This window comes from Seriola lalandi, unplaced genomic scaffold, assembly GCF_002814215.2.
Source record: "Seriola lalandi dorsalis isolate HSWRI2012SDOR001 ecotype SW California unplaced genomic scaffold, Sedor1 jcf7180002054409, whole genome shotgun sequence".
NCBI classification, from domain to species: Eukaryota; Metazoa; Chordata; class Actinopteri; order Carangiformes; family Carangidae; genus Seriola; species Seriola lalandi.
This window is the reverse complement of record NW_019524962.1, coordinates 283,221-311,069: the sequence shown is the minus strand read 5'-3', so window position 1 is coordinate 311,069 and position 27,849 is coordinate 283,221. Positions and strand designations below refer to the sequence as shown.

Here is a 27,849-nt window from a genome sequence, read left to right as displayed (position 1 = left end):
AAAGAAGCATTTGTACAATTGATTGCTGTCTCATAACTCTCTGTTAACCACAGGAGTCAATAATATTGGACGGTGCAACACAGCTAATAAGCTCTGAATACGTCCTCAGTTCAGAGTCTGTTCCCTCAAAGGTCACGCTCTTAATTATCGTTGAAACCTCAGACGAACGGTGCGAGCGGCTCACCTTCCCTCCAGGACACACCAGCCACAGTACGGATCCTTCATGGAGACGCAGGACTGGCAGTCCGTCTTCAGGTGGCAGGCCTGGACCGGAACCTTGGTGATCTGCACACATTGGACAGGCTTTTATTATGAAGGAGCTGTTACAGTGAACGACATGCAGGGCCTGTTATAGCCTCTATTTGCTGACATTTCGGCAAATTGGCGCCATTACAAGTAGCTGAATTAGCTGCTAACAGTTTTCAGTGAACAACCCATTTTCCTTCACCTCTTTCATAATGTCCCTGTAAAGTGAAGGTCTTGGGTGGACAGTATTTTAGTGGAGAACTTCTCCCAACCTGCTGTGTAAATAATTTTCCCCTCTTGACAAGAGGAGGCCGGGCTAATAAATTTAAATCAGCAGATGGAACAGGCTCGAGTATCGTCACTTGACTTGATTAAAGTGAATTGCCCTCTTGAAGTGCATTCTAATTAATTCATTTCTAAATCAATAACATCATTTTCTAGCTCCAGTGTGGCGGCAGAGAACGATGGCCGCCTGAAAGATGAAAGGACAAAGAGGAAAGAGTGACGGATGAGGAGGAGAAGCAGAGAGGGAAACAAAGAGGGACGGAGAGAAGGAGAACGGAGTGAATAAATCAATGAGTGACTTCTGTGTGGTAATGTAGACGGATGTATCGGTGTTAGTTGAACGAATGAATAAATGATCAAATGAGACAGACCCAATAAATTAAACACTCATTAAATCCATGACCTGATGGATGAAAATGAAAAAGTAGAAGTCTGAGTCCGTGACCTTCTTCATGTGGCGACACCGAGGTGTGAGAGAGAAATGGACTTAATAAAAAATAAAAAATAAAAAAAGAACAATCAATCAGTCGTCGTTCAGTCTGACCTTTTTCTCTGTGGTGATGTACAGGTGTCGGAGGCTGGAATCGAACAACAGGTTCTTGTTGACCTTGTCTCCTGTGACGTCGCCCGGCGCTCGCCCGTACACCTCGGGATGTGCCGACAGATGCACCTTCAGCACCTGCAGGAGACGCAAGAACTGCATGAACACGCATTTAAATTCAGACTACGACCTGCACATACTACGTGTCACATGTCACATTATTGTTCCTGCTGGACACAAATTTAATGAGGAAACTATGTTCTAAATGTTTGATACGTCATGTGATATTCTTTACAGAGAAGCTACATGACTGACGAATGAATAATTATAGACAAATCTTCTATGATGCAGCTTTAAATTTTCCTAAAAAAATTCCTAAACCTTGCTAGAAAAATTATGTAATTGTGTGTTTATTATATGGAGAAAGTTTTGAGTTTATTTACCTGTGTTGAGTTTAAATCGTTCGGAAATTTCCTTCATCTAAATATCTGTTTATTATTTATCTAACATTGGAAACTTTATTGTCCACATTCGTTGAACTGTATGTTTGATAGAAGCATCAGCTGGGCGGCTGTTACCTCTCCGGTGGCGGTGCCCAGGAACGCCACAGCGTGCCCCATCTCCACGGCCACGGCCACAGCCGTCATGTGACCCTTACGCACCAACGAGGGATCCGATGTTAAGGCGAACTCGGCCTTGCTGGCCATCGGGGAAGGCAGGAACTCGGCTCCGCATTTGTATTTGATGGCCATGTCATTCTGATGGAGCAGAATGGAGATTATAATAGTGAAACATTAATATTAATATGAAATAATAAATAAAACTATTGACTCGTACAATATTCATCTCTTTGTATTTTCAGTCTCTCTTCATCTCTGACACTCACCTGATTACTGCTGCTGCCGCACAGCTCTTCAGACTTGGAGGAGTAAGGCGAGTAGACAGCAGACTTCTCGTTAATGATGCCGTTGTTGCTGTAACAGGCTCCTATTATCTCCACCAGCCTCTTATTAATAGAGCGCAGAGGGTACATACCTGCAAACAGGAGCAAAAACACTGTCGGTACCTGTTTCCTACTGTTTCCTCTGCTCTATTTAACACACATGAAAAACGACACATCTGAGTCCATGTTTACTGACAAGCCAAACAATGAAACCTCAAAAACCACAAAGCCCGAACACAGCACTTAGACACAGCCGAGTCTGAAAACTCCTCATTATTTCTACTGTTATTCTGATAAAAGAAAATGTGCTACACAATTATGCTGATTTGTGGTGACCGCCTAAAACTTGGGAATACTGGGGATTTGCATGAGAATGAATAATGCAAAAATATAAAGGGATTTAAAGATTTATGCCTCAGCTATTTAAATTGACCACACTGCCGCAGCACTACATATACTGCAGGGAACTCAGAAATACATGTGTACATCCTGAGTAGGGCTGCAACTGACAATTGTTTCCATTATCGATTAATCTCGCTGATTATTTTCTCAGTTAATCGATTAGCTGTCAAAAAAATGAACATCACAGTTTCCTAGAGTCTTCAAACCCCCAAAAAACCCACTTTGAGAACCACTGAACCGATTGGTTCAGCTCTAATCCTGATTAGGTTACACTTGCAAAACTTTCCACTATTATCGTCAAATTGGCCACGCCTCTAAGAATCTGGCGACCAATGAAAACAGTCACTGATGACTAAATGTTTTTGGTGAAAACAGATTTGATTTTCTAACTTTCTGATCGCTCTGAATTGATAAATTCCTCTGGTTGAGTAGAATAATTTCAATTTCATAGGTTCTGGAGCTTTCGGTTGCATAACATGATCTTCACAGCCCGATGGAGTTCATCCATAAATGAAGATGTTCTGTTCTGTTCATGTTTCATCCACGTTGGCTTAAAAGCAGAGGTTTAAGATCAAGAATGCACTTTGAAAAGATGCTCCGTCTGTTGATTAAGATCATTAGAGATGATCAAAAGCTCCAGAAGAGCCATTTAATAAACCTTGTGGTGAGTTTGGTTTCTCAGCTGCTATTTCCCAGGTCGAAAACAAACTTCAAACTTAAGATTTCAATACAGATTTGTGCTGAACAAAATCATCTGCGGAAAAAATAACGTCTAAACCCTCATCTTTCCTTGTTTAATGCCAGAATTTCATTTAAATGTTTGGACCTTCTGCAAAGTCAGGAACATGTGTTTTGAAGCATTGAGGTGACACCTACACATGGCCGAAGTAGTCGGGTCTTCATCAGAGGTGAAGGTGACAAACAGCACCTTGTCAGAGGCTGAGACGGGTCCATACAGGCCGGATTTAGTCATATTCTGAGCCAAAGCTTCACCTGGTGCTGCTACATAAGCAGCCTGGGAGACGAGGAGGAGATAAAAACACTGAATATTAGGTATTCACTCTGAAAATGTGTATTTATCTGATGTAACAAAGGCACGGTCAGAGTGGAGACCTTATAAATTGAAGCTATTTCAAGTTCAAGACCATGTTAAATCCAATTTATCAAATTTTTCAGGGGTCAGGACCCAGGTGTTCTCAAAAAGGTGCCAATTTAAGACAAACTCATCCAAACGTAAAATGTCCAAATGTGTTTTTCCGAGTCACTGCTGCCCTTTTAATAAAAACGCTGACAGCCCAAAGGAGTGCAACATCATTACCTGAGCTTTGTTGTACGTGTTGGTGGCGCTGCAGTTGAGCTGCAGCTCGGTGTACGAGTAATAACCCTGGTCGTCTTCGCACATCCGGGAGATGAAGGTGAAATTCTTGGTGTCCTGCACGCCGAGCGTGCGCGAGAACAGGAAGTACACGAAGCCGTTGTCTTTGAAGGCGAAGCGGAAGTCGTGGAGGTACCGCAGGAAAAATGGGTTGGCCTGGACCGCCGAGGCCTCGATGATGCTGTCGAAGACCACCCAGTCGCTGTAGTCCTCGAGGATGCGCGTGGAGATCAGCTTGGTGCTGTCATGGCTGCCGTACCCCTTACCAACCTACATAGGTGAAGAGACATTTAGACCGTAAGTTAGATGAAAAGATTAATGAAAGTGACGAGACAGGCCGGGGCTAGCTAGTTAGCATGCTAACAGTAAAAGAAAAGACATCATGCATACAAGAGTTAACATTGGTCTTTCTCTCCAAAAGGATCACCGAAGTGATTCGGATACGCTGCAGGGGAACCGGTTAATATACGCAACCAATTTCATGGCAACCCACCAAATAGTTTTTGAGATATTTGAATCTGGTGCAACCGACTCGGCAATCCTAGAACCACGCGACTTTGGACTTGACTTTCAAAACTCAACTCACTCAAGACTTATTGACATCGGACTGACTGAGTAAGTCAGCAAAAAAAACGTTATAATGTTCCTTTAAACTACAAAAGTCCCTCTAGGGTCCTGGCTGCTCCCCCTGCAGGAAGGTTTACGCATCAACATGGCATCAGAGCAGCAGCTGTATGCAGCAAAATCTTGTTATTCACTGACTCTGTGGGAAGAAATTTCGGGACGAATGTCAAGAGTTCTCATCCCCCATATGGCTCCCAATTTAATTTCTCCGTTCTCTACAAATTGCAGTTTTATTGTGTTTGTTCACACAATATCACAGATGGAGGTGATCATTCATATTCATTTTATTTACCTCAGGAAACAAAATGAAGCAATCTGAATTGAGTGTGTGTGTGTGTGTGTTTTCCCTCCTCACCAGGAACACAGTGAAGTTGTCTCTATCCTTGGTGAAGTAAGACATCACCCCCACCACGGAGACGCTCTCCTCGGCGCTCGCCACGTACGACTTCTCCCCCTTGGTGTCGCTGAAGTAGAGCAGCTCCTCCACGTTGCTCAGGTTCCTCAGGGAGCAGATGCCCCTGAAGACGCTGCCGCACACCACCAGCACGTCCTTGGCCTCGTGGACCAGCAGCAGCTTGTTGTGGTTGTTGGTGTCCGTGGCCTCCTCGCAGGCGTCGGTGACGGGCGGCGTGCACTGCCTGTTGTCTCGCTTGGGCCCCGTCTCGGTGCGGGACTCGACCTCCAGGTTGGGGTTCAGCTGGTAGAGGGCGTTGACGGCGCCGACGTACAGCCGGCCCGTACGAGGGTTGGCCACCACGTTGTTGATCAGGGTGTCAGAGAGGAACTCGGCGTTTTGGCCGTGGGAGGGGCTGAGGTAAATGGTTGCCAGGGTGACCAGGGCCAACTGCCACGCCCACCACCGCTCCATCATGTCTGGTGGGAAAAAACAGAGGAAACACCTTCTGTCATTTCTCAATATATCAGTTAAATCTTAATTATTTTTTCAATTGATTTAATATCAGAAAACTGCGAAAACTCCTGTAACAACTTCTTCAAAAATGCTTCTTTTGTCCAATCAACCCCGTCCAAAAAACAAAAGTTATCTAGTCTCCAGCAGAGCGAGCCCCGGGCCCCTTCGTCATGTGTTTGGGCCCCGAGCTTCGAGAGCAACAGAGCCAGAAATTCCTCAATCCCATCAGCCATCACACTCGATAACACACAACACACACACACACACACTCTTTTGTCAACATTAGTTTTGCATTTGTAACTCTTCACACACACAGCATAGCTCCAAAGCAAGTGCTGCACAGTAAGCCATGTATATTGTGTGGATTATGTCTTTGCCTGTTTTCACTTTGTAGGTCTTTTATTGTGACACTTCCTTGAACTTATTGTTTCAAGTTGATTCTCTTACATTGTTTTTTTTCTTTCTGCCCTGTCTCTATATGTCAGATGGGAGAGGCTGATGGAAACCTGTAAACAGCCTCTGAGGTTATGACTTCTTCAACCCTGAAAAACGTTGGACCGGGCCGCTCTGTAAACAGCCTCGGGCGTTTTTGCAGTTTTCAGCCTGAAATTAAAACCTGCAGACGCAGCTCAGGGCTAAAAAACAAAAAACAAAAAACAAAAACTGTGTTTGTTTATCACGTTGAGTGATATATATATTATATATATAAAGATATTAAAAATATATATATATTTGAGTAAGTTAACCCTCTGAGGCCCACATTAAAACTTTTACAATTATAAACCAGTATCTATTAGACATTATCAGGTTTCTATTAATGAAACTTAAAGTTCTTGCTCAACTATCATTATTGTGGAAATAAACAATAATCCATTTGTTATTTGCTCCATTAATTAAATGTTTTCGTTGTTGTTTAGTTTTCCCCCCTTGTGTGAAACTCTCCACTAAAACGAATCATTGTCAAAGTGGCCACGCCTCCAAGAACCTGGCAACCAATGAAAATGGTCAATGATGAGTAAATGTTTTCGGGTGAAAACAAAGATTTGATTTTCGAATTTTCTGATCACTCTGTATCGATCGACTCCTCCGGCTGCGTAGAATAATTTCACCACGAGATTCCATTAACTGCTATCAGCTGTTCTGGAGCTTTCAGTTGTATCCCATGATCTTCACAGCCCCTCAATTAATTTTCTAACCAAACGTTTAATCGACCTGCGAGTTCAATTTTGATAATAAATTACTTGTTTAAGTCATTGTACATTGTTGCTTTATTTCGTTTTACTTGTTTGTTTGGACGAAATCTATCACTATTGACAACCCTCAGCTGGTTTGTGACTGGTTTGTTTCGTGACAATAAACCCAGGGAACTTGAATCCAGAGACAAAGACAGTTGATGTAACGTTTGTCCTCTAAACAAAGCTGAATTTTAACAACTCTCTGACATTGCACTGTGGGGCCTCGGCAGCAACAGCAGCAGAAAGTCAAGAAGAAAAGAATGAACGCTGAGAGCAAAGACAAACGGGAAGCAATAATGAGCGGCTTCTCATTAAACCCCGAACATCCTTTACTGGAGGAAAACCAGAGAGGAGGAAGAGGAGGAGGAGGAGGAGGTGGAGGTAACTGCCTCAAAGTGAGAGTTGCTGAGCCAGATTAGATTAGCAAAGACAAAAGAAGAAAGTGTGTGTATGTGTGTGAAAGAGAGAGACTGAGTGTAGCAATTAGTTGTCTGACACAGTGACTCTCTCCCTGCATTAGTCTGGATGGGTGTGTTTGATTATAGCTGTGGCCTGTGGCTGTGAAACGACGCTATTGCTATAATAATGTCTTTCTGCACAAACATCGCTCTGACGCCACCATCAGGTTATTCTCCGGCGATTCACATTAACCAGACGTGATCATTTATTTGCCTCAGTTTTAGCTTGAGTGTCATAAAAACAGCAGCGGCGTCGTCTTCGCCTCCCGTCCCACAAATCAAACCGCTTCAACATCACATCATGCTCATTTATTTATATGCTTTCGGGAGCGGGGTATTTTACTGGCCAAATCACTGCTTTTACAGACACTATCAGATCAGTTTCTGATTGGTGGTCAATTACCTGGCTCTTCCTCTGTGCTTTTTCCTCCCCTCCCAAATTGAATCCACTTCACTTTGCTTCATTGCAAAGGGATTTATTAGTGTGAAAAGACTTATCTCTCTACCCACCTGCTCAGCTAAATTACCTATCCACAGATATCAACAGTCAGGCGGTCTTAATGGCTGCAATGCAGAGTTTTAGAGAGAGTTACAGTGGAGGAATACTTAGCAACACATGTACAGACTTTAAACAGAGTCTGAGAGTTTTGAATCCGACTAAAGGCAGATGTACATGTGTAGTTTGATTATAGATCAGGTCTAAGTTCTATATTAATACTGTGAAAGTATCAAAGCCTCAGTCCACAGAGAAATGCACACAGCCTGTATTCAGAAACCGAGCCATAAAACCAGCCGTCAGAACTGCTGTAACTTTGTGATGTCACAACGACACAGTCACCACCCTCAGCCCCGCCCACCTGGACGCACCATCCAAACCTTGCAGGATTTGGTTTGTGTTTGAGTGTTTACCTGAGATGTGCTTCATTTTTATTTGCTCACTCTGAAAACAGCCAGCCAATCAGAAGAGAGACTCAGAGCCTGAATGGTTTGCTAAACGTGTGGTTAAACATTGTCATGAGTAGTTGTACAGCAGTGGGCGCACCGGAACTTGGTTGTCTTGGTTACAAGAATAAACCCGCGGACTCTCCCGAGAGTGGCATACCCAACTTTGTTGCCATGGTTACTATAATAACGGTCATGGCTTGGTTAAGTTTAGGAAAAGATCATGATTTGGGTAAAAATAAGTACTTCCTCAACATCAGACGATCTGTGTCGTCATGGTTACGGTCATGGATAACAGAAACAACATAAACTGCTACTTTCACATGGGAATCGAACACCACTCTCCTCTGTCATATTCATCCATCCACCACAACCTCCTCCTGACGTGGACATTGTCTCTCTTTATACTACGTCACCACAGTTTTCCCCTTCGCTCCTGTTATAATTACTACGGCCACTAGATGTCGCCCCAGCAACAAAACGTAACCATGGGTCGTAATAACCCGCAGCCCTTTCCCATCTGGCGTTGCAGCAGCTCTGTGATGGATTAAATCTTACAAACCAGTTTCCTCTTTAAAAATGTTCCTGTTATTGAACCTGGTCGCACTGTTAGATGAGGCTGTGGGGGCAAAACCTACACCTCAGCTCTTTGCCTCTCGCTCGATGTTCACCCAGTCGCTGTCAGATGGCGTCCCCTCTCATTAAATTTCATATCTCTCATACCCCTGCAACACCATAAAAAAGGGATAAAGATGGCAGGTATATTCACCCTCTCTGTCTCCTGCTCTCTCACAGGGCCTGTTATGGATGTGTGCATCTGCCACATCAAAGGAAAAATCATCTTTGGTTTTTCCACACAGGATCTATCTCAGTGCTCTGCCAGCCATCTTACCCCTTTCTTTTCTCTCTGCCTTATTTTCTTTCTTTCACCCTCCTGCTTCGGTTTCTTTAAGCCTGACTGGTGTCAGCCCAAGAATAAACTGGGTGTCAAAGGTGTAAAAGGTGTGTGTTTGTGTGTCTGTTCTTGTTCTTCTATCATTGTGAGCAACAGTTTAGAGTCTTTAGTTTTTATTCAGAGGTAAATGATGGAAGGAGCGAATGGATAGACAAAGCTGGAAACCCAGCTCCATCCATCTTCTTTTTTTTTTCTTCAGGACACCATTTGCGAAATGACTACCGAGGATTAATCTAAAAAATCTCATGTAAGCCCGGTGACTCTATGATTGGCATAAAATATAATAAGCAATTTCAACAGCACCTCGCTGTATTTAAACCTGCAGTAACAGATTTTTTGGAGCAACTTTGGAGCAGCGGAAACAAGCTGGAAACACAACACTGCCACTTTTTTAAGACTCTGACCAGACCAGTGTTTTAGCTCCGTAACTCTGATTGAGTAACTGCAAAGATAGTTGTAACCGTGGCAGTGCTGTGTACTTTACCACGGTAATGTGGACGCCCGGCGTAAACGTAGTGACAGAGATGCATTTTAAAACTAACACGTAGTAGTGTGGACGAAGCCTGAAACTCCAGCAGATATACAGCAATATGTATTTGAGGTTGTGTTTGTGGCCACCTGATCAATCTAAGTCCAGTGTTTCCTCTCTTTTAGCTCTGTGTTTGGTCTCCACCAGCTCCTGAGGAAAATATCTGGCTCTTTAGCTGCTAAACACTCCACCATTTTAACCAGCTGCTCTCTGACTGTGTCCGTAACAGCAGCTTTTTACAGCTTCTACTCTTAAAACAACCCAAACTGTGCTTAAAGGAGCCGTAACACTGAACCAATAACCAAATCAATGAGCTGAAAGACACTAAAACGCTCCATTGAGCTGCAAAGTCAGGTAATAATTCACTGTGATTTAAGACTCCTTTCTTACACATGTAGTCATTTAAACAGCTGTTTATTGATTAGCTCTTGATTATAACAGCTTTCAGCCATTTTTCAAGCCAAAAAGGGAAACAATGATCTCAATGCTTTTAGCCTCTCAATGTGAGGCTTCGCTGCTTTTCCTCATCTTACATCAGCGTAAAATCGATATCTGTGAGTTTTGGATCATTGATCAGACAAAAAAAATACAATGTGAAGACATCACCTGCAGCTCTGGGTAACTGTGAGGAGCTTTTATCAATATTTTCTGATGTTTTATAGATCAAACAATTAATTGATTAATTGGGAAAAAGCGTTTAGCACCTGCACGCGTCAGGTTTCTCCACTCACTCCATCTGTATTTATCCGGCAGCGAGACAGATTTAAGGTCTGGCATGTCACAGTCAGCACTCACAGAAAGTTTTCAGTAAAAAGGTCTTTGCTTAAATATAGAGTTACAACCGTCTCCGGGTCTTTGTGAGTGAGATTACAGAACACTGGCACCCACCCGCCAGACATATTTGGTAGGAAACTACAGCTACCAACAATGGGGATAAAATGCAAATGTTGTAATGGAAAAGTGAGACCAGCCTAAACACACAAGGACTCTCTCTCACACACACACACACACACACACACACACACACACACACACACACACACACACACACAGGAGAGAGAACGGCAATCTGTGACTCATTAAAATCCTGAGTGCATACTTTGTAAAGAGTCTTGAGCTCTGACCCCTCTGCTAAAAAGTTTTGAGTGAAACTAAATCCAGGAATGTCTGCAGAAGCTCCAGCCAGGGGAATAAAGCCTGACTGATTTTCTCTCTGTCTAACCTCTCTAGGCTTTTCTCTTTCTAACTTCTCTTTGTAATTCACATTGTTTCTCTCACTCTGCCTATATGTCTCTCGCCCTTTTTCTCTCCCCTCTCTCTCTGTCTGTCTTTATATCCTCACCCGCTGGAACGAGTTCAAACAAAACCGGTTTTCTGACACATGAAATCCCCCCGGCACAAACCAGATCAGAAACTCCCATCTATGGCTCTGTCTGTCTGCTTGTCTCTCTGTCTGTCTGTCTGTCTGTATATTAACCTGTCTGTCCACATGAGAGTCTAATATTTTACCCAATGAAACATTTAAGTACATGTCAGTTCTTTGAACGTCTGGTTTCTATTACAGCTTATGTTCGAGCAGATTTGATGCATGTATGCAAAAACATTAGGCTCCTGGAGACGAATCATTTTGTTAAATATTGAATTTCTTCTCTTTTTCAACCTGGAACAAAACTTTAAAATGATGTGATGCTGCAGAAACTGCATGACTGATGGGAAACTTGTAAGGAAAGGAAATCAGGGGATCATTGTTTCCACCAAAATAATCTTAACTCAGGGTCAGTTTCCAATCACTATTCATGGTCTTCTTCCATAGATAGTGTTAGTTTATACGGTAAGAAAATGTGGATTTTTTCTTTTTGTTTTAAACTTGATTTCACTTGGATTTGATATTCCAGTGCAGCTAAAGCTTTGTTGCACTTTCCTACCACAAAAAGGCACTGATCCCCATAGTTTATAATAAATCAGGTGACTACAGCTGAGAAAATGCTTCAGGTAACAAACTGAGGAGAAAAATGGGTAGAAAATGAAAATGAGCTGCTGACTGTGCACCAAAGTCCCTCTGAAGAAAGTAAAAACTAAAACATTAAAATACACATAATTAACACGGTTATATTTCCAGGATTTTAATATGCTTTCATGAAATTTGTGGGCTCACAAAACACAGATTAAAAATGAAAAATAAAAATCTAATTAACATTTCCCATAATACAACAAGATGTGTCTTAGTGAGACTCCTCCTGTCTGGTAAAACAAATAAACGTGGACTACACAAACAATTCTGCAGTTACATTTGTACAATGGATGCAAGGCAAAATTTAATTGGCTTTGTGTCTGAACTCACAAAGTTCCTGCAGAGTCACAGAAGACACTATAAAACTGTGTTCACAGGATTCTCATAACTGGCTAACTAATCTGTGTGTGTTGAATCTGTGGAGTATCCATGAAAATAACAATAATTCTAAAAAATTTAGTCAATTTTAAATTAGAAGGTGTGGATCAAGTTAACAATTTGTAAAACTCAACAATAAAGATAATTATACGAAAATTCCTGACAAAATCTTAAAGGTTCCTTAAAAAAAGGTAAAAGTAAATTTTCATGTTTTTCTAGCTTCTATATTAATACTGTGAAAGTATCAAAGCCTCAGTCCACAGAGAAATGCACACAGCCTGTATTCAGAAACAGAGCCTTAAAACCAGCCGTCAGGACTTCCTGTAACTTTGTGATGTCACAACAAAGCACTCACCGCTCTCAGCCATGCCCCAAGCCCCGCCCACCTGGACGCACCATCCAAACGTTGCAGGATTTGGTTTTCTCTAAGTGTTTACCTGAAATCTGACATATTTTTATTGGATCACTCAGAAAACAGTCATCCAATCAGAGGAGAGGCTCAGAGCCTCCTCTCTTCTGATTGGCTCACAGATCTGTTGGTACCAGAGCTCCAGAGAGAAGTCTGAGAGAGGAGATGTAAAACTACACTTAGTTGTTGGTTCTTAAAACCACAAATATATCTTCTTATGGATCAACACTTCAATTAAAAGTGTAAAACATGGGACCTTTAAACGACGTATGTTTCCCCTGTATACCTGTTATTATAATTATTATTTAGGATATAGCTTTATATAGGTGGTTATACTGATAACCACTGACTGCCTTGAATTTAAAGGGTATGGAGTTAACAGCGTCTGCAGTTTCTCTGTGAGTGATATTTAGGTCAAACATGAGTGCTGACGTCCAGTATAATTTCAGAGGGGCTAAATTTAACTGGCTTTAAGTACAGCTGAGTATTGCTGTGCATTGCACCAGATCATTACAGTTTCCCCCCAATCACTCATGCACAGGTGATAATGTGAACTTAATTGTAGTTTGAAGAAGTAATATAAGCCCATGATGATGAAAGTTGATGTATCATGCCAGCCAGCGTCCTGTTTGATGACGTCAACGGGCAACAGTTTTATCACATTAAGACCCCGGATCAACACGTTCAGGCGACTGCACCTTGATCATTTTTCTTTAATCTGTGTCATGAATCAGGAGGGAACCTCACATTCAGACGCTGCAGACATTTGCTCTGCACTGGGTGCACGGCTACAGTGACTGAATGTCAAATGACACCTTGTCTTTTCTCTGCAGGCCCTCTTTATTTTCCTGCTCCCAACAAACCAGCGGAGAGGTTTCTTATTTATGGCTGAAAATTTTTTCCCCCGAATTGAAAAAAAAAAAAAAGCTGTGATGTGGTCTCATCTGCATTCATGCCCACCACCAGACGTCATTAGCCATTCATGACATAGGGCTGGAGGAACATTGGAGCTGATTGGCCAAGCCTGGAGGGGATATGAGAGCTATGATTGGTGGAGCCCGGGGGAAATTGAGTTCTTATTGGTGGTAATGAAGAGGCCTGGAGGAGAGCATGGCTTAGACAAAGTAAGCATAAAACTAAAACACCGAGGAGAATAGAGCGCACCAGCCGCTATAACTCATCTATCACCAGCACCAGGCAGAGCTACACTCTCTGCTGCACAAACTAACACTGACTTCAACATGCCTCATCGTAAATGCACCAAAAAAACAAAAAGATATATTCATCAGTATTCAGTTATTCCTTTATCAACGTCTCGGTGGTTTTTAATATTAGTCTGAAAATGTCACACTATGTTGTGTTGTATTTTCTTTTGCAGTTATTGTTATTGACAGCTCGGAAATATTAAAGCTTTACTTTATTCTGATACAAGTTCAGTCCAACAGGTTATATAATAACTAGTGGTTGTTGTTGTTTTTTTTTTATTATAGATGATCAATTAAAGCATCAAATAGTCACATTTTACATTTAATTTTGTTTGAAAAATTACTGAATCAATGAATCAAACAGTGAAAAGCAGCAGATTTTCTTTTCTGCTGATTCAAAGATCATATCAGTATTTACTGATTTCAGAAGTGAATCAAATAATACTGTGATATTTGGAAGATTAAATAGTTTACTGAGAGACTAATTAATTAGTAGCTATTTTAATAATCAATTAATCACTCCAGCTTCTTAAATGTGAGGATTTGATGCTTGTCTTGGTTGTACATGGCAGTAAGCTGATCCTCTTTGGGGTTTTGGACTGTTGATCTGACAAAACAAGACATTTGAAGATGCAGATTAGGCGATGATGAAAATAACCATTAGCTGCTGCCCTAAAATCAACAACATCACGTTTTCTATCATTTAATATGTTGTAGAAAATTTAAAGCTGCTTTTATTTAAAGGTCCCATACAGTGTAAAGGTCTCTCTCCATGTGTAGTGTGATTATAGATCAGGTCTAGGTTCAATATTAACACTGTGAAAGTATCAAAGCCTCAGTCCACAGACAAATGCACACAGCCTGTATTCAGAAACGGAGCCTTAAAACCAGCCGTCAGGACTTCCTGTAACTTTGTGATGTCACAACAAAGCAGTCACCGCTCTCAGCCACGCCCCAAGCCCCGCCCACCTGGACCCACCATCCAAACCTTGCAGGGTTTGGTTTCTCTGAGTGTTTTACCTAAAATCTGCTGTATTTTCACTCCATCACTCAATCAGCCAATCAGAAGAGAGGCTCCTCTCTTCTGATTGGCTCACCGACCTGTTTTCTGAGAGAGGAGATGTAAAACTACACTGAGATGGTTTTTGGTTCTTAAAACCACAAATATATCTTCTTATGGATCAACACTTCAAAATAAAACACAGGAGAAGAGGAAAATATGAAACCTTTTACTTAATATCAAATTAAGAGCTTAAACAGAGCCACTAAAGGAAACAAATGACACGTGTCAATCAGTGACATCAGAGATATTATGAGTGACGGACACACTGACAGACCAGTGGGGGACAATGACACCAGGAAACCGCTAGTTAAGCAACATGAGTAGTTAAGTGAAGCTCAGAGGACATTACACCACTCGCCCTGCTCTGTATTAATCTCAAAGTGCACATTATTACACGATGACAAAATAAGAGCCTCTAATAACTTGACCTTTGAGGAGAGGATTAGTCTTGTGATAGAGGGTCTTAGAGTTGAGCAGTTATTAAGCAGACACACACACACACACACACACACACACACACACACACACACCTCTGTATAGTACCACTTGGTAACATCTCAGCGGGGCAGAGACAAACAGTGTCGGGGCAGAGTGAGGACAAAGACAGACTGTCAGTGACACAGAGGACGACTGTGAGGAAACTCCGGCCAATGACACGACGAGTAGTAAACACAGGAAAAAAGACTTTCACTTTCAAGAATTTCACTATCCAGTTGACTGCAAATAAACTCAACTACATGTCTTCACGAGTCCAAACACGGAACCAAATCCAAAACTCCCCCGACCCAGTCCGAGGGGGACCCGAGCACGGCCAGGGCCCGTTTCAAAGGAGTCAACTTAAAACACTGCCAAAGTCTTTGTTCACAAAGTGTGAGTGGCTACAGTTGTTAAGTTTGGCCTTAAGGAGAAGCGAGCTTGTGGGCCAGAAAGTCAATGGCTCAATCCCCAGACCAGCGGCGTTAAATCTGGGTTAGAGAAAGTAAAAAGGCAGCAGGGCCCTTAACCCCAACTGTGATCTGAGCTGTACTGAGCAGCTTCCAGGTGTGAATGTGTGCAACGGTGTGAATGTAATCAGGGTATTAAAGTATAACTGAAAATGCATCTACCTGTTATAGTCATGTTTAAAAGGAAAAATCAGGAAATTGTGAAGCACAGAAATATAGAAATAGTTTCCTTTCTCCATTTCCTCCTGGAAACATCTTGTAGTTTACAGCCGAGTATCAACTAATTGTAAAGGAAATAGGAAGAACGCGTCCAGGAAATTAGCTGGAAAACACAGGAGCTGTAAAATAAGACGTTACGGAAAAAACATATTTCTATGGTGGCCCTGAGAGTTCAACACACTGCAACTCAAGAAAACACACATGCAAAAAGATAAAAACACAGAACACAGAAATCCAGAAAACATCTTCATCGATCTGACAACACAAGAGCTGCAAATACTCACAAAACGAGCAAATACACAAATACTCACAACACGAGCAAATACACAAACAAATACTCACAACACGAACAAATACACAAACAACAAAGTGGTGCACTTGTTGTTCAATGCTTTGCACATGCACATTGAATAAGTGCGTCCTACCCAGGTTCATCACTTTTCAGTGTCCCCTGGAAACACTTCCTGTTGTGTTGTGAGTTTTCGCAGCTCATGTTTTGTCTGTGCGCACGTGTTTCCTGAAGTCGCAGTGTGTTGAGCCCTCAGGGCCACCGTACGTTTACCTAAACTTGCTTGTTCAGCTCGTTTCTGTTCGGCTTGTTCACCGGAAGCAGATGAACACACTGTGCACCTGAACTTACACCTGCGATACACAAAAAAAACCCATAAGTCTGACAAAAAGCTAAATGCAGGGAAATGTTCCCTGTGATGGATTAGTAATCTAAAGCAAGTTTCAACACAGAGCAAATTTATTTTCACAGCTCAACAAAATGAAGTGAAATCCTCCGACAGGCAGGAAGGCTGGAAATCAATCTGCTAAAATAAATATGATTTCACGTCGATGCATCGAAAGTCGTTCTGCGAAGGTAAAGACAGAGGTAAAGAAAAGGACGGAAGACAAAGAGAGGGAAAAAAAAAAGTGATCCCATTTCATGGCGGTAAACTCACGCACAGATTAATTTTGTGTTATGCAAATGTAATTTAGTGGCTGTGTCCTCCGCGTTGGAGAGAGCGATTAACAACCGCTTTCGTTCCCCGGTACACCTCCCATTACCCTGACAATGATACACGCTGATGAGCCTGTGTGTGTGTGTGTGTGTGTGTGTCCTTGTGTGTATGTTTTCCCTGCATCACCAAAAAAAGACTCGTCTGCTGCATTAATTATCTCTCATACCTAAGCAGCAACTTTAAAAATCAACACACCTAACGCTCGCGCCCTGTCAGAGCTCCCGCCAAAGCAATTAAAGGATGTTCGTGTCGTACAGCGACGAGGACGCGTTCGCTGCACCTCATCCCTGCCTGGTGTTAACGTCGCACTCAGCTCGCTGTCAGAACGGCCTGACAGCTTGCAGAAACTCATTTATAAGTCTTTAAGATGTCGTGATTGAAGTTTGGGTCCCGACTTCAGTGACTCCGGATCCTGATGATGTTGTTCTAAAGGCAAACTGAACATGAGACGATTGACTTCAGATCAGGAGCCCGGCAGGTGTTCTGTCACCGGCTCCTGTTGGTTTCAGTTGAAATTAAACTGCTCCCCGAGTGACATGGGGATTCAGGTTTGTAACGTAAACTCAAAGATGAGACGGGCGATATTCTAAATCTTTCTCTCTGTCAACAAATCCCACAAAAACACCAAAACCATCAATGTGTCTCAACATTTTCAATAAATAATAATAAATCTAGACGTATATAGTTTTATTTTTAAAAAGGCTGGGGGACTATTTCTTTTCTATTTTCTTTTCTGTTCTTTTTGTGGCAATTTTTATGCCTTTATTTTGACAGGAAAGTGGAGACAGACAGGAAATGCGAGACAGAGAGTGGAGGAGATCACCTGCCGCTCAGGGCTCATTACGGCCCTAAACACTCAGCCACTCGGTGTTTTCATGGGATTGCTGACAATAAGAGAAATATAAAATATCACAAGACTAATAATAATGTCCTTTACCTACTTAATACACGAGCAAGGACAAACTGAAGAGGAGGCCGCGAGATGGATTTGAGTCAAAAATCGTCAGATCTGAAGACACAGACATGAAACACATCGATTTGACTCGGTGTGATTTACATTTCCCAAGGAGATCATCACCTCTGATGTTCATCATCAATAAATATCAATAAATCTGCTTAGAAATGAGAGAAAATTTGCTTCAGAACTGAGAATCATCACGTTTCACTGCAAACAGGAGCTGCTAATGGCTAATTCAGCTTCTTTTAATGGCGCCAATTTGCCAAAACACTGACATCAAAAGAGAGAGCACCAGCACCATCATGGAGCTGACATTACAGCAGCCCATTAGATGGGCTTTCACAGGGTCTTGCTCTCCCTGTGATGGCTTTAATTACCGGCCGCCACAGGTACCGCTTTCACCTTGTGAGCCTGTGGTCCGGGTTTTATTCACGTTGTGGGGACGTTCACCTGTTTACACAGTCACATGACGGGGACTCGTTTTTCTTATGGGGACAAAAAGCAAGTCCTCATGATGTAAATCACCACATTTTAAGGTTGAGACGTGTTTTGAGGTTAAAGTAAAGTCAGGTCAGGGTTCGGGCAAGTATAGGGTTTGTGTGTCATCATCAGCAGGAACGTCCACAGAGGAGGTCATGAGCACTTTGACAGGTGTTTATGTGTCTGTGGACAGATGTTCACACAACCTGAAAGATACGGCAACGAAACTTTACAGGTGCACAGATGAGATCAAAACGAAGGCCCAGTTGGAAGACGGGTGCGGCCCGACCGTCGATGTTGACAGGTTTTCTGAAGCTGCTGTAATCCCATCACAAGCCAGTCCCAAATATGCCTGCGTTTCAGTGTTCAGAAAAAATATTTTTGACCACCTCTATTTTCACACAAATTCAAATTTCATACCGAGCTGATAAAAAAAGAAAAAAAAAAGGAGGACACGTAGGAGGACAGGATGCTGCTGCAGATGGGATTTAAATTACAGCCAGTTCACTGAAAAACAGTAAGTAATTGTGGCTGAATTTATCACTGGGGTGGCAAAATTTCCCACATACACGCTTCAGACGGGATTAAAATCACGACCAGGGGCGAACTAGTAGCCGAGCCGTCGGCTCCCATGCAGCACGGGTGCAAACGCCCTGAGCGCCGGCCGCACTCTTTGCTGCATGTCATTCCCCTGCTCTCTACCCCCATGTTTCCTGTCCGTCTTCATTGTCCAATCATTATAAAGGCATAAAAATACCCCCCAAAAAATAACTTAGGGGGAAAGAAATGACAGCAGGTGAAGTTAAAATCTCCCCTAGAGACATAAATCCAGTCTGAATGGAGCTTTATTTACTGTCAAGTTGATTGGACATATTTTTTTTTCCTACACTGGCATGAAAGGAGAATAATTCCCTCATAATGTAGAATTCACTACCTCACTCACCTGCACAGACAGACAGACAGACAGACAGACAGACAGACAGACAGACAGGCAGGCAGACAGACAGACAGACAGACAGACAGACAGACAGACAGACAGACAGACGCTTGTGTATCATATAAGACAAGGTGCGACTTCGATGGCCGACGCTGCCACCGGCTGATGCTGTGCTCGTTACCCAAAGTGACCACATTGTGAGTTGATTCAAACAACATGCTGATAATTACCATGGGATGAAATGATTCCGTTAATAGCCTAACTTCCTGAATGGAAATTAAAATCATTAGATATGATCTTTTTTTTTTTTCTTCCCCCCACAAAAACCAGGAGGTATTTGGAGAATTGGATTATAAATAACCTTGTAATCAGACTAATTAGCTACAGTGTGAAGAGGGGGGAAGGGCAGCTTCTATGTGGAGGTGGGAGACGTGTTTTTGTGTGTGTGTGTGTGTGTGTGTGTGTGTGTGTGTTTAAGATTTGTTTAGACGAGGCGAACGCGGTTGATCCTGTACGGCGGGATCTGCTGCTGCTGCTGCTGCGTCTGTGGCCGAACACAGAGGCGATGTGCAGCCTTCACGACTGCAGCTCCTGCTGTCGAGTCATTATGTCTGGACGGGATCCAGCAGATTTACAGCCCCCTCTTCACACACTGGAAATTAAACCACTCGCTCGTCTATAGAAAGCGAGAGGGAAGAAACCGAGCGAGAGCTGGATGTAAAAGCACTTTATTAAAAAACTGCTTGTCTCTCTAAAGTCGTATCAAAAAATAATTAGCACTGACTGTGCACATGGAGCTCTGCCAAAAACCTTAGTGTTCGAGTGTGTGTTTCTGCTCATGTCCAAATGTTTGAACCTGTTATTGTTTCACTATCTCGACTTGTATTTTAGAAAAGTTTTTTGAGGTTTTCCCAAACTTTCCAGTGCTTTGAACCTCTGCTCTAAGCTCACATACACACACACACACACACACACACACACACACACACACACACACATATATATAAACAGAAAGAAAGAGCAAGACAGAGGAGAGGCAGCTCTAGCAGCTCTCAATTAACAAGGCAGGCTCTGTCTCAGCAGTGGTTTTGGTGTGTGTGTGTGTGTGTGTGTGTGTGTGTGAGAGTGAGTGAAAATATGTGTGTGAGAGAAAAAGACAGAAAGAGAGAAGGAGAGGTTGTTCTTTGCAGCCAGAAAACAGAGATATAGCCTTCATTCTTACTCAGATTAAAGGATTTAGAGCAAGAAGCCTTATTACAGACCCAAAGAAAGAGAACGAGGGAGAGCTTCCCCTCCTTTTCCCCTCTATTCTGGGCTGATTAAAACACAGATAACTCTCCCTCCCAGGCTGAGAGCTGCTGGAAGCCAACTACACACACACACACACACACACACACACACACTCATTAAAATCTACACTTAACAATGGTTTCTCTTGAGCTTCGAAGGATTTTGACCTGTTGGACGATCAACCTTCTTATGCACAATGCTCCACCTCACACTGCTATCAGTACTTTAAAAACCCCTGCTGTGTGTGTGTGTGTGTGTGTGTGTGTGTGTGTGTTGAAGTTTATTGGACATGCCTGGTAGATATCCGCCTTTTTGCAGATGCCAATAACTTAAAAGTGGAGTAAGGAATTCTGGATGCTCGAACTCAACAGCAAAACAAATGCAGACTTCTTCTACTTCAGAAGCTCCGCCCCCCCGATTCATGGACAGGGACAGCCTCCTGTCTTCTGATTGGCTCACCGACCTGTTGTTACTAGAGCTGAGAGAGGCGATGTAAAACTACACTGAGATGGTTTTTGGTTCTTAAAACCACAAATATATCTTCTTATGGATCAACATTTTCAATAAAACACAGAAGAAGAAGAAAATATGGAGCTTTAAAGACTTAAAACTATGAGCTGACATATGTTAAAAGCCTCTGTAGAGCTGATGGGAACCACTCTGTCAAACGACAATATCATTTGATCGTTTGTTAATATAAAAATGATGATTATGAAGAATTTAAGCAACATTTTTAATGCATGACTCACTTGCAGTAGTTTGGTTCTCTACTGAGTATTTGAGGCTACAGGACATTGCATGTGGGACTGAGTTAAAATAAACTACAATGTGTGTGTTCACGGTGATGAAGGAAACACGTCACCCCGTGCAACAGTGTGTTACTGTTGAGTTTTCAATAGTTTTGTGGTTTTCATCTTTACATGGGAGACTTCGGTTCACACAGTTTAATATATTCCATATTTTATTTGTAATAAAACACATTTTTCTTTTAGTTTAGATGACCTTTGCTGTATATATTGATATACCTGTAAAACACACTGTTATCATCAGCACTGCTATTTCTCAGCAAGATAAAAGAGGCTGTATGTTCTTTAAGTGAAGCTTTGCTGTGGTTCACCTGATTCCAAACTTTGAGCCTTTTCAAAGCAGCTTTCCCGACACACTGCAGCCTTTATGCTCAATTCCCAAGTGCTGATCATATCTAATTTTTTCCGGGTGACTGTTCACATCTATTTTGGGCTGTAATCTGTATCCAACACCTACATGAGCTGACAGAGATGTCAGGCAGAGTCACAAGAAAAGAAATCACGTTCACATTTGTTTTCAGCTCATTCTGGTTACAGTTTGTACTTAGTGAGTTTTCACTGAACTGAGGTGTCTCTCTAAATTTAAATCAAGCCTTTTTTTCTATTTTTTTAGCTCTGTTTTTAAAGCAAGCATGTGACAACTGAGCGAGAGTGATCTGAAAAATTTTTGGTGATAGTTTAAAAAAAGAAATTCCCCTACAACTTTCACTGTTTTTCAAGTTGCCGCTTGCAGTCGATTAGCTGAGATTATCTCCTTAAAGCCACATTTTAAGGCCACAGCAAAGATAGAGTAAGGGTGGAGCATCACTCCAACCTCTCCCATTAAATGCTTGTTTTAATTATGAAGCTAAAATGGTGAGGATGTGGTGTAGACAGACTGGCACAACAACAACAACAACAACAACAACAACAACAACACAACAGAGGCATGAATTATGGAGCAGGAAATGTAACCCGGTGTGAAGCAGATGCTGCTGATGTTCAGTCCACTCAGTGCACAGCTGCTTGTGTCTGAATGTTTGTGACTGCAGCAGCACTTGGCAGAGAGGTGCTGCAGAGCTTCATGGTAGCTCAGGCCTGATTGAATGAGCCATAACAGCACTGTTCTACTTTCCTTCTGCACGGCCATCCATCCATACAAACTGCCTTATCAACACGCACAACACACAGCCCGCTGGGAAACACAGCATTACTACTGGGTTACCACATTACACCGTCAAGTCCAAGGATGAGCGTGTGCACTTTAGGACTGCAACAGCAGGACCAGCCCTATAAACGTGATTGTAACTGACTGACTGAGTGATAAAGTTAAAGCATTGGACGGTTGGCCGAGAGTTGGGGTTTCCCTTAATTGGTTGTCACTCCTTCAAAATGATTTAGCGCCTTTGTCGCGCGATTCACAAACTTTTCAGACCTTTAGCGACTTATATTTCTTATTAAAAATAAATGCACCTAGCGAAAAACCTAGACTGTAAATAAAGATGGACGTAACCTCCATGACGTCACCCATAGGTTTCTGAGGAGTGGTTTTGAAGCTCAGAGTGAGCTGCTCCACCGTTGCCGTCTTGGCAGTGCCTGACTCCGCCTAACTCCCGGCTAATCCAAAACTGGACAAAGAGCAGCACGCCCTCAATTATGCATATTTAAGCCTTAAACAGGTGAGTTATATAAAAATTCACCCCCTCTGCAGTAGTTATGAATGAGGAAATTATCTATAGAGATCAAAACTGTTTTTTGTACCAGGCTGTAAACATTGCGGCCTAGAAATGCAGCTTCCTTTTCATGGGCAAACAAACCTATCCCAAAATTCATTGCATGCCCGTAATGAAAACACTGTGGCAGCATACGACGCCGACAGAGAACTTGAGGATTACACTTTTAAATGTAAGTACTGGCTTTCAGCTCAGATCAATAGCTAACGGTACAACTGAGGGCCTTGAAACCGAAAGGTGCGCAGAGCTGGTAACGGCAAGAGGAAATTCTGTGCAGGCCAGACCGTCTCATTTCGGTTCAGCCTTTGAAGTCTTCTGAAGGTCTTAATGGGCCGCGATTCAGTCACTATTTCATACTCGTTCCATTGTCTGACTTGCCTCTGTGGTTTGAAACCAGCTGACAGTAGGCAGAATGCAAATGCTTCCCAGCCATATTCTAGCTTTTGACCCAGTCCTGATAATAAATCCTCAGCATGCGGCTCCCTCTTCATTCATATTGCCGGGTGTTATGAACACTTCTAGCTGGGATTCAAACTTTCAGTTTTGTTTCCACAGTAAATGAAACCGGGTCATTTCTCACTTGCTGTCAGCAAATTATTTATTTACCTGAAGATACTGGAGTCCATATTTCTGCGCTCAAGTTGAGAAGAAGAGAAACGGTGTAGAGATGCTCCCCTGACAACGTATGTGAGACTCATGAACCCTCCAGTCATTCATCTTACAAACTGTACATAATGAACTGCAGTGTCTACCTCAAGGCTAGCACACGCCTTATTCTGTGTGTGTGTGTGTGTGTGTGTGTGTGTGTGTGTGTGTGAGAGAGAGAGAGAAGAAGAAAGTGGATATACAGAAAGTGAAAACAGACAGAACAAAGACAACAACAAAGAGGTAAAGAACACCTTGCATATCAATGTGTATTTATGAGGCGGCGAGAGATAAAAGGGGAAGAAATGAAGAGTCAGTGAAAGAGGCAGATCACGCTGTCGCTAAGTCGCTGTATTAAAGTACAGAGTGGTGCATTCTGGGACACGCCAAACACTAAGCCCTAATGAAACCTAGCCTGGAAAGACAGCCTTATGCTTTCTAACCAGAGCCACATACAGACAAACACTTTCATTTAAAGCGTCCACTAAGTTATAGTTTTCATATTACCATGGAAACAAAAAACTCTGTTGATATTACTGTCGATCCCACTGAGAAGCAACAGTTAAATGTGCTTTACTTCGATGGGCAATAGGATTAAATCCGATCAGCTGTTAACGACGCCTACATGTCATATTCACTTTAATTCACTGATGTCATTTTTATAGGGCTGCAACTAATGATTATCATTATTATTGATTAATCTTCTAATGAAATGTCAGAAAATAGTGACAAAAGCCAATTATAATTTTCCTTAAAGCTTAAATTGACGTCTTGAAATGTCTCATTTTGTCTGATCAACATTCCAATACCTGAATATATTCAATTTATTTTATTTTAAATCCTCACGTTTGAGAAGCTGTAACCAGCGAATATCTGACATTTTTACATAAAAAATGACTATAAACGATTATTTGACTGTCAAAGTTACTGCAGATTAACTTTCTGGACATCGACTAATCAATTAATCAACTTTTTAATTTAATTCTCTTCACATTTTAATCTTATGCTTTGCTATTTTGACTGTTTTAAACGATTAATGGATTGTAAAAGTAGTTGTCAATTGATTATCTTTTCATCAACTAATTGACTAGTTGATAAGTTCTTTGAGCTCCATTACACTGACACATCACTACATAGTTTTAAGTTTAATTATTACCTTGAACTACATTATGGACTTAATACAACACATTCATTTCTAACCGTCTTACATGTTGGCCAGATTAAAAATGGCCTCCTTAATGCTGAAGGAGGTTTGAACAGTTGTGCGCCATTTGGAAGTTTGTCATTGTAACTGCTATTAATATTGATAAATTTAATTTTGTGAACTTTTGTTTGAAGTTTAACCGAGAACAAAACTTCCAGCTGTTTTACGTCGGATCAGAACTTATTCCCATAGTTGAACTTTTCCAGACTTTCTGGCACAAGCGCCATGGAAATGACAGCAGCTTCCTGGTACTGCAGCAGAAATAAACTCAGGTATGATAACACACACACATACACATACACACACACACACACACACACACACACACACACACACACAAGCCTGCCTTTGTACTGAGAGAAACCAACACGGCTTTGATATGTACATAAGAAAGAATGTGTTGTTTGTTAAAACTATTGGGGTCAGTGGGGAGTTGGCTGAGCAATAGGAACTGAAGGTAGAAAAGCGCGCACACACGCTCACACACGCTCTCACACACGCACGCACGCACATACACACACACACACACACACACACAAAAAGTGTGACCCAGGTTTAGAGCCGAGGAAACCGAGAGGATTAGCAGGTATTAAAAATTACACACACACACCTGTACAGTCAGCTGAAGCATGCACAGACATATCGACAGGTACACACACACACACACACACACACACACACACACATACTGACATGCACAAAGAGTGTGTCTGACCCAGTTCATTATATGAGGGTGTTAGCAGGGAAATCCGAATTATTAATATGCAGTGTGACTTTAGAGGCTATTACCAGCTAAATGGTACTCTGCCAGACTGTGTGTGTGTGTGTGTGTGTGTGTGTGTGTAAAGTGATTTTCCTCAGCCTTGTAACAAAGTCTGTTCAACATTTGTAGCTATGACAGCAGAGAGAAAATGTGTGTGTGTGTTTTAAATTTTTACAAAACTTCCATCAACCTCAGCAAAAAGCAAACAAACAAAATGTTACAGCAGCCTTGAGGTTGTGTAAGAGAAGAAGTGTGTGTATTGTTGTGTGTGTGTGTGTCACTGTGTGTGTGTGTGTGTGTGTGTGTGTATATGACAGTGTTGTGTCTGTGTGTAGAGCAGCAATGGTAGCTGTTGTGGTATCAGAGCCAGTGACAGCCAGCTGCTAGAGAGCGATAGAGAGACCTTTAGTCCACATCTCTCTCACTCAGCCCTGAGGATGTGTGTGTGTATGTGTGTATGTGTGTGTGTGTGTGTGTGTGTGTAATAGTGAATGCTAGGAGGAAACAATTATATGACACAGAACAACCAGAGCAGTCACTGTCTACAGGCAAACACACACACACACACACACACACACACACACACACACACACACACACACACACACACACACACACAAACAAGTCAATCACTCATTCTAGGAAAACTGCAACTTCTGAACTTTGTTTTGTGACTTCGAGGAAAAATCAGCAACTTGTTTGTGTAACTTTTCAAAATAAAAGTTTTACAGTTTAATTAACGTATCTCTCAGGAAACCGAACCCTTAATCTCTTTGTAATATGACGTCAGACATCATCACGTGCCCTTCCTGCACCTGACTGGCCAAACAGGCCGCTCACTGCAGGTCTGTGGCTCTGTTCAGACTGGATTTATGTCTCTATGGGAAGTGGGGTGATTAAAACTTTACCTGCCCTGTTCTGTGATTTTAATCCCGTCTGGAGTGGGTAACGTGGGTAATTTCTCACCCCCGCCACAGTAATAATTACAGCCACAATTACCTGCTGTTTCTCTGTGAACTCACTGGCCCTGCTGTAATTTAAATCTCACCCAGAGTGACGTGTCCTGGTATTTTAAAGAGGATCTTTCTACTCCTCTTACTTAAAAGTCCCATTTGTTTTTTAAGTCTGTATGTGTTTAAATCTTTGACAAATTTTCATCCTTAAAAGTAGCCGAATTATCTATTAAGCACTTCCTGTTTGCAGTGTATCCATGGATGCGCAGACGACTATCACTGGATTACTGTGACGCTGAAGGAAACTTAAGAAGAGTTAAAAAGAGGGGATTTTCTGAATCATCTTTTTCCTGTGATTTCTAAGCAGATTGATGCCCGTGTGTTCAGATTTAGTTATGACTCAAATTCACCTCACGCAGTGTCTTTTCCTCACTTTCACCTCTCTCCCCCCCCCCCCCCCAGGGAGGCTTTTGTCCTACTCTTTTGGCTTTGGGAAATCAGGTTTCTCTAATCCCCCTCCCCTGATTACAGTAACCAGGTGTCTTGTTAATAAGGCATTTAAAAGCTTAGTGAAGAAAACCAACTGTAACCTTGTTTCTTAGGTGCATGTTAATGCAGGAAATACATAGTAATAAACGTTAATATCTGAAGATACGAACAGAGACTTCGGAGTGAAACTAAACCTTAAATCTCCTGCAGTCAGTTACAAGCTGTGGTGTAAAGTACGTTTACAGTATTTTCATTTTCTGTCTACGCCGTTACAGTTCACAGGAAAATATTGCACCATATGCATTTTATAACTTATGTGAACAGTTACTTTTCAGATTTAGATTAATAATACAAAATATAATCACCAGGTGTATATAAACTAATTAAAATCACCTCCACCTTTACATGCTGCAACATTAAAGTGATACACACTTGAAAGCATCAGTATTTTAATCAAATACTAAATGATTTTCTTGTTTATTTTTGTGCTTTTATCTTTTTACTTAAGTAAAAACTTTGAACGCAGGACTTTTCCTTGTAACAGAGTATTTCTACACTGACTTGTTGCAATTTTTTACTTAAGGAAAAGATCTGAGTGCTTCTTCCATCGCTGGTCACAGGCTATGAAAGCACTGAGAGTTGAACACAAAGAGACTTCTAAAAACAGCTTTCTGTCTAGACACCAGCGCACACACCACACATCAGTTCAGCGTGAGACATGACTCGATGTGCAGGACTCAGGCTGGCGTCACATGCGACCGAGCCGGACCACAGCACTGACTGCAGGTGAGTGCAGGTGTGAAGTCGAAGTGGAAACACACACACACACCTGATCCAGGCTCAAAGAAGCACCTTGAAATGGCATGAAAATAACATAAGATGAACAGAGTGGGTGGGTGTGAGCGCTCCAGGAGCACAGGGGGGTGGTGGT

General features: G+C 42.0%; 1 protein-coding gene across 2 annotated transcripts in view; it reads right to left on the bottom strand.

The window, feature by feature from the left end:
• LOC111657673 (plexin-B2-like) overlaps nt 1–27,849 on the bottom strand; it is a 173,682-nt gene that overhangs the window by 42,471 nt on the left and 103,362 nt on the right. For both annotated transcript variants that reach the window (XM_023409950.2, XM_087175041.1), the window contains 7 exons: nt 4,772–5,289; nt 3,736–4,062; nt 3,294–3,432; nt 1,959–2,107; nt 1,651–1,830; nt 1,076–1,210; nt 185–285 (listed from right to left, as the gene is read on the bottom strand). In XM_023409950.2, coding sequence (XP_023265718.1) covers nt 185–285; nt 1,076–1,210; nt 1,651–1,830; nt 1,959–2,107; nt 3,294–3,432; nt 3,736–4,062; nt 4,772–5,287 — 1,547 coding nt within the window. In that variant the 5' untranslated portion in view covers nt 5,288–5,289. The remainder of the gene's footprint in view (nt 1–184; nt 286–1,075; nt 1,211–1,650; nt 1,831–1,958; nt 2,108–3,293; nt 3,433–3,735; nt 4,063–4,771; nt 5,290–27,849) is intronic.